Genomic DNA, 8,224 nt, shown 5'->3' with positions numbered 1-8,224 from the left:
TTACAGACAGATGGACAGACAGACGGACGCCGGACAAAATGTGATCAGAAAAGCTCACTTGAGCTTTCAGCTCAGGTGAGTTAAAAAACAAAATTAGAACTGTAATTTTTAAAGCTCCTTTCTAGAAAGCATAACACTTGTATTAAGTATCAACTTATTTTTAAATGCACTTTTCTTCCACAAGGGTGAAGTTAATGAATTTTAAAGGAGGATGAAATCGGAGGGGTGAACAAATTGGCTTCAACTGTGTGCTCGCGTACACTACAAAAAATGTTCATGCGAACTTTCCCGTACCTTGAACTGTTCTGCTTTCAGACGTCCATCAATTCCAGCGTAGGTTTCATGGACATCTTTGAATATATCTAGTAATTTATGCTGAAAGCTGTTGAAGAACAAAACATTTTTATTAATTTAGGTCCTACTTTGTCTACATACAATGTATCTGGAAATCTGGAAAGTATTAACAAAAAAATTTTTTTTTCTTTAAAATTATTCTCACCATCTCCTAAAGAAAGAGGCATTTGGTACTTTGGCACTGCTGTTGAAAAGGATATCTGACACTAAAAATAACCTAGCAATCTGAAAAAGAATGAAAATAGAATATTAACCCTCATAAAGATTTCAGTTTAGAGTACCATACTGTTATTCCATGTCAAACAGAATGATATTTTTCTTCTTTGAACATTCTGTGATGCCAGGTAAATTTTCTGCAGCTATACTTTTTTGGTATTGGTGTTTGTAGAATAGACAGGGACTCCGTGATACATTCTACAATTTCCTCTGCTGATTTACCTTTTTTGGTATTGGTGTTTGTAGAATAGACAGGGACTCTGTGATACATTCTACAATTTCCTCCGCTGACTCGGCATGGTCCAAACACCACACCATCGCATCTCCAACCTTTGTTCTTTCTGGAGTCAACTCACGCAGCATGTCTTCCAGTCGATCTCTTTGACTAAAAGACCATACATTAAATTAGTTCAAGTCCTGTCATGCTTTGATGAGAACATAGAGAGCATAGGAAAAAACTGTAACTTAGTCACATATCAGTATTTCATTGAATTCTGCAATATGCCTACATAACCTGGAGTTGTCCATTCTTGAGCCCAGGTGGTGCCTGATTGAATTCTGAGATATACCTACCTATCGTTAGTTGTCCCTTCTTAGGTCCAGGTGGTGCTTGATGATCCACCATTCTAGCCTGAAATATACCTACCTATCTGTGAGTTGCCCCTTCTTGACTTTAGGTGGCACCTGACCTACCTATCTCTAAGTTTTCCCTTCTTGACTTCAAGTGGTTCCTGATGTTTCATTACTCTGAGATATACCTACCTATCTGTGAGTTGTCCCTTCTTGGGGCCAGGTGGTGCCTGATGCTCCACCACTTTATCCACGACATCTTCCCTCACCAGTTCCTCAGGCATGCCTTGTGTGTAAGGGTTCATAGGAGGGGGTTTCCACAGTGAACCTCCTTTAAACATTCGGAGCTCCTCAGTCCGCCACTTGTAAGGGGAATCCCCCTATAAAAAAAATATAGAATTGCTTTCACAATTTGAGATACATAAACGATGGTGTAAATTTCAATAGGATATTTGCAATTTATTCAAAGTCGTCTTTATGAATCTAAATGAATTCAAATGCTAAAACGAATCTACAAAATTAGCATGCAAAACAGCTGTTTTTAAATGTGTATGGGACACTGTACCTGTAGGATGCTGAATAACTTCCATCTATAGTAGGTATGGGCAGGGCTCATGTTGTCAAACAAGAATCTACAGAAAAAGAAAATTAGTTCAATAAATAAAAACTTGAACTCTTCTGCATTCCATTCTGAGAGAAATTTCTATGAGCTTTTATTTCATCTTTCCCAACAAGAAACAAAATGAGCATTTTACACCAGAGTTAACATTTACTGAACCATTTTTAACTTTCAGGGAGAATTCCTTTAGCCCCTCTGTTTACCTGTACTGTGGGTTCTTCAGTTCTCTGTTCATAATCATGGCTTCAAACATAGGCCCTTCACGCACCACAAACTCGATCATGCGGTGAATTAAAATCAGCAGGTTTCTGTGGAGAGACCGAAAACAAATTCGCAACCTTTTCACTAGAGAGAACCCCCAATTATTTTAATGAATTATCTGATTTTGCCAAATGTTATTCCATTTTAGATTTTTTTTTTTTGATGTAGTTAAGGCAATTTACATTTCTAACAAGGTTCTTGCTATGTTGATAATTTTAGGTTTATATTAGATTCAGAAGCAAAAAAATTGAAAAAAATCAAAGCCAAATACATATAGTATAGTAAGTTGTTTGACACGTTTTTCTTTGTAGATTTTTCTCTGACAGCCCCAGTGAGTAAACAAATGAGGTATGACAGCACACTGCTTTCCCAAATTCCATATTCATTAAAAATATTTTCCAAATGATGTGAAGTTGAGAGAGAGAACATGATTGTTTGACACACAACATGAGTAAATTGTAAAGTAAAGCCCCTTCTTTCAAGTTTTTTTTTTCATGTATGTATTGCAAAATTAATCCAAATAGGATAGTCTCCAGTTCAACAGAAATTCAATTAAGCAGTCTAAATTTACACAACATGTAAATACAAAACGATAAAAAAAAATTTACAATAGCACAAATTTTTTTTTAGAATGGACATAAAGAATGAGATATTTGATTTCACAAAATGATACATTTACCAGGCTGTTTTAACTTCTTTTTATAAATAATGGATATACTGAAATTATTTTATGTCCTTTTATCCTCCCTTAAAATTGTGAATCTATATCAGAAAAATAACCATTATGTAATTATGTTCAGTGCACACTCATACCCGTACATACTGCAAACCCATGAATACTGTTCAAAAGTTACAGTGGAAAAAAGTTTTTCCCCATGTTAAGGACACACCCACAAAATATTAACATATATTTTTCTTTCATTTTCAATATTTTCACATATATTTATCCTTCATTTTCAATATTTAGCATATTTTTTTCTTTCATTTTCAATATTTTGACAAGTAGAAAAAGTGGTAAATATCCTTCATATCATATAACATGTGGAAAAGCATCTTGAGTAAGAGAGATACTGGGATTATATATCTGACCAAATAAAGAGTGGAAAAAAAGTGTGTACTTTACACATAACATAATCACAATTGCTTCATAATGGATGTGATTGTGACTATTTATGTGAAAATTTATGAATATGATCATTTCAGATAAAAACCTGTAGCCCAATAAAAAATAAAAAATGACCGAATATCTCAGAGGAATGAAGTTGAAAAAACATTCTAATTTCATTTGGTTATTTTTTTTACCCAATCTATAAAAAAATCCCCAAAATTCAGTACTGGAAAAAAAGTCTGAGACTCTTTCAATCCAATGCCCCAACAAATTCCAAACAAAGGGGTAGTGATGGGAGGGGGACACACAGAAGCTGCCTTCCCAATCAGAATATATGCACATGTACATGTAAACTACATGTCAGTTGAAAAAAAAAGTCTCAATTATACATACTGAACACATTAAGTGTATTATGAAAAGTACATGTCTGAGAACAATTCTGTAAATATATGACTATGTCATTCACAATATCCCTGTTTCTACTTGTACAATTGACAGAATCTTCCAATAATCACAGTCTTCTTCTGTTGACTTCTGATTCTTTATGAATTACTTCAGCTTCTCTTTCCATGTTCCTGTTTCCATTCTTCTGAAGCCGGTGGTGGTTTTTAAGCCTAACCCTAACTATAGTTGCAAACCTTGCATTTCTTAGACCAAAAACATACAAACTAAGAATAGATACCTTTCTGTTGGGATAACCACCTTGACAACAGCGTTGGATAAACTCTGGAGAAATCGCAGTTGAAAAACCAAATTAAGTTGTGTTAAGTATTTTTGCTAGCTACATCATGTTAAATTAAAAATAAAATTGGTTTATTTATAATAAATCCCTAGCCTACCTGACAAAAGACATTTAATGAATAATTTTCAGATAAAGAATGCATACCTACCTCAAGGAAATTTAACTTAACACGAATTTATAATAGACATTTCTATTCATATCATGCATAGAAAGCAATAAAACTAAATACTTTTGTATATGTATATATAGAACATTATCAATAATTTGGGGGCTCTGAACTACATTTAATACAAATAAAAACAATACCTAAGGGATGCATAAAACAATAGCTTTTGTCTAAACATTTAACAATAAATTTGAGCGTTATTTCCCGGACTATTACCTTATCTCCACCCCCCTCTTCGTCCCGGCCTGAGAGGGGAGGGACTTTTCCGTAGCCCTTTCTGTTGCGATCTCTGCCCCGCGGCTGTGCATTGAATGGAAGTCCTGAGGGAGGGGGAGGTTGCGTCATTTCTGCCAGAGCTGGGGGGATGTAGACAGGATGAGGGGGTATAGGAACAGCCTTACCCCAGCCCAACTTCATCTCATACTGCATTATATCTTTGCCTGTAGGATATTTACAGAATTTTTTCACAAGTACTTAATTTTATACAGTATTGTTAAAAGAAAGCAAAACAGAGTTTAAGAAAATTGTCTTTATCATTCTCTTGATTCTGATATTTAATGTATAAATTTTCAGAATGTAATTATCATACCAACAGTCAACAATCACATGGCAAATTGTTCTACTGAATCAGAATTTATTCAACCTATTTATCCCTTTTTGTTTCATTCAAATGTTTTTTAAGCTTCGCATTCCACAAAACTAGAATGTAAATGCAACTTTTATATAAATAAATACAGCCTCCTGACCTTTGAGTGAATTCAGTGCTCTCTCTCCATCCCTTCTGTTCATGTAGGCCACAAATCCACAGTTACGCCCCCTGCTCCTCTCTTCATCAGTCCGCGGCCACATGATCTTGACACTAGCCAGGGGACCAAATCGACCAAAGATTTCACATAACTGCTGCTCTGTCATCTACACACGTTAAAGAAATTTAGTACTTCTAAATCAAACATATAATACTTATGTTAAGAGTTACTGTTTGATCAATACTAAATGTATCTGAATCACAATCTATAAAATCGATCGAACTATATGAATACAAACCTTAGGGTTAATATTTCCAACATAAATGTTCGTCGTTGTTTCATCTGCTGGATCATAGGGCCCAAGCTTTAAATCTGCACAATCGAAAATAGGTTAGTTGAAGATACCCTAACATACATATTGTTGGCTACACTTGTGACTCTTTTTCCTTCGAATTCTATTACGTACATTCCATATATATCTTTTCATTGGCCTATATCACTGTACCCTTATAACATCTGATACAAGAGTTACCTGCAAGGTTGATATCTGTAGGGATGGGTTCGAACTTGGAGATCCGGGCAGGCTCCTCTATGGGGGGAGGAATGATCCCTGGGTCGGGGGGCTGCTGGTTCCTCTTCTTCATCTTGTGCCGCTGTTCCCTCTCCTGCTGCATTCTGAAAATCCAAGTAAAATGTGTGTGCTGTTGGACAACTCAAATATATAAAAGTACTCCGCTTTTAAAATGTGGCGACTGATTTGTGTGTACAGTTTTTTTTTTTACCAAGAGGCAGAGCCCACACATTTATTTAACGTTACTTTTTTCTGGACTAGGTAGCAAAGCAAAGTCCCACTTATCTATCAAACTGATGTAATTTTTTAAAAATTAAACAATAAATGTATTTACTGCTTAAGCTCTTCCTTGAAGATTTCCAGATTACTCTTTTTCTTTGTTTCTGTCTTCTTCTTCCCTGGGACAGGCTGAAAAAAATATTATGATTCACGATCTATTTCAATTCTCCACATGATTCAAGTTTTCAAAAGAAGCAAAGCAAGTAACATCAAAAGAAGCTAAGTAGAAAATGAATGATGCAATCGAAAGATAATTCCTGGGTTTGACAGATCAGAGAGATTAAATATAAAACCCTAGGTCTGAGGGACTATACGTAGAACCAACCGGTCTCTGAGAATCATCCATGTAGTCATCCTGTTTCTTGGCCTCCTTCACAGACTGGAAAGTCGACGCCAGCTCGGCCAGTTTAGACGTGGGTTTGTAGACTTTTGCCTTTCCTCCGCCTCCTCCCCTCTCCTCTGCAATAAATAATTATTGTGTTTGTCGATGAAATGATTATTTTAATTTCAGCATAGATAAGGCCATCATACGGGCATGTACATATTTCTCAAAATTTCCAATTTGAAATTTCTAGCTATGTTTAGTTCTTTTTATTTCATATGTTAAGTTTAAAAACAAGAGGCCCAGGGGCCACAGCGCTCACCTGAGCACATCGGGCTTGAATTTACCCCCCCCCCTTCCAGGCATTCATCATTTGAACAAACTAGAATCTACACTACCTGAGGATGATTCCATATAAATACCCCGGGTATCACTAATCATAGCTTTGAAGTACAATGCACTTGAAAAGAAGATTTTAAAAGGTTTCCCTATATATCCCTATGTAAAACTTGCGTCGGCCATTTTGGCCCCACCCTATGATTTGAAAAAACTTGAGTCTACACTACCTGAGGATGGCTTCCCTATCAGTTTCATCTTTCCTGGCCCAGTGGTAATTGAGAAGGATTTTTAAAGATATTTCCTATATATTCCTATGTAAAACTTGGGTCAGCCATTTTGGCCCCATCCTTACCCCGGGGGTCATGATTTGAACAAACTTGAATCTACACTACCTAAGGATGATTCCACATGAATTTCATCTTTCCTGGCCCAGTGGTTCTGGAGAAGAAGATTTTTAAAGATTTTTCCTATATATTCCTATGTAAAACTTGCGTCGGCCATTTTGGCCCCACCCTTGCCCCTGGGGTCATGATTTGAACAAACTTGAATCTACACTACCTGAGGATGATTCCACATGAGTTTCATCTTTCCTGGCCCAGTGGTTCTGGAGAAGAAGATTTTTAAAGATTTTTCCTATATATTCCTATGTAAAACTTGGGTCGGCCATTTTGGCCCCACCCTTGCCCCGGGGGTTATGATTTGAACAAATTTGAATCTACACTACCTGTGGATGATTCCACATGAGTTTCATTTTTCCTAGCCCAGTGGTTCTGGAGAAGAAGATTTTTAAAGATTTTTCCTATATATTCCTATGTAAAACTTGGGTCGGCCATTTTGGCCCCACCCTTGCCCCGGGGGTCATGGTTTGAACAAACTTGAATCTAAACTACCTGAGGATGCTTCCACATGAGTTTCATCTTTCCTGGCCCAGCGGTTCTGGAGAAGAAGATTTTTTTAAAAATGCCATTAATTTTTAACAAATTCATGATTATCTCCCCTTGGAAAAGGGCGTGGCCCTTCATTTGAACAAACTTGAATCCCCTTCACCCAAGGATACTTTGTGCCAAGTTTGGTTGAAATTGGCCCAGTGGTTCTTGAGAAGAAGTCGAAAATGTGAAAAGTTAACGACAACAACGACGACAACAACGACAACGACGACGACGACGACAGACAACAGACAAATTTTGATCAGAAAAGCTCACTTGAGCCTTCGGCTCAGGTGAGCTAATAAAAAAACCTCACTTGAATTTTTGTCTGGATTAAAAGTTCCACCCTTGATCCAAGTTTTGTTCAATTTCCCAACATCATCAAATGATGCCACAAACTCCTTGTAAACTTCAGCTGTTGCCTTCTCATCTTGCTGTTAAAGATCAAAATAATACATTTTATACAGAGATACCATTTTTCTTTTCTTGAGGCCATGACCTGACAAATTTAACATTCTGCTGTATATAATTTTATCCTGCCAGTGTACATATGGTACTGTGTGGATACTTGTCCCATTCCGATATAAGTAAATAATCTTACCTTTTTCCGTAACTCCTCTTGCTCTCGCTTGGACAGTGACTTTTTACCCACATTCATTGTCCCTACTTCAAAAGCTTTCAGTTTACTTTCTGATATTGTCTACAAGATTGAAAAGGAATTTTATTTACATTGTGGTTAAATAATAACCTGAGTCTGTCAGTATTTTATAAACAGAAGAAATAATTCAATCTTTAATCTCTCTCTTTTTTTTTTCCCTAGTGTCCAACTACTGGTATCTTTCTTTATACCTCATTAATTAACAAAAAAGAGAAAAGCCTTCAATTTAATACTAAACTACATATTTTTCTATGATTTCACAAGAAAGCCTCAGTAAACTTTCCACACAGTATTGGTTTTATCGGACACTGACTATTTCATCTACACACTCCCAGAAAATAACACAA

At 36.2% G+C, this 8,224-nt stretch overlaps 1 protein-coding gene across 1 annotated transcript; it reads right to left on the bottom strand.

Moving 5' to 3' along the window:
* Nucleotides 1-231: 231 nt before the first annotated feature.
* On the bottom strand, nt 232-7,919 carry LOC134269811 (U2 snRNP-associated SURP motif-containing protein-like; the record flags this gene model as incomplete). The annotated part of the gene is made up of 15 exons (XM_062752016.1): nt 232-382; nt 500-579; nt 793-955; nt 1,333-1,520; nt 1,706-1,772; nt 1,963-2,067; nt 3,811-3,854; nt 4,253-4,476; nt 4,783-4,948; nt 5,081-5,154; nt 5,315-5,457; nt 5,688-5,761; nt 5,958-6,091; nt 7,536-7,653; nt 7,821-7,919. Coding segments are annotated over 15 exons (1,800 nt in total), but the record flags the coding sequence as incomplete, so codon positions are not given.
* Nucleotides 7,920-8,224: the final 305 nt, after the last annotated feature.

The sequence above is a fragment of the Saccostrea cucullata genome, unplaced genomic scaffold (assembly GCF_032062105.1).
Source record: "Saccostrea cucullata isolate Sc308-1 unplaced genomic scaffold, CSIRO_AGI_Scuc_v1 ctg23638, whole genome shotgun sequence".
In the NCBI taxonomy this organism is placed as follows: Eukaryota; Metazoa; Mollusca; class Bivalvia; order Ostreida; family Ostreidae; genus Saccostrea; species Saccostrea cuccullata.
This window is presented reverse-complemented; position numbering and strand designations above follow the sequence as displayed.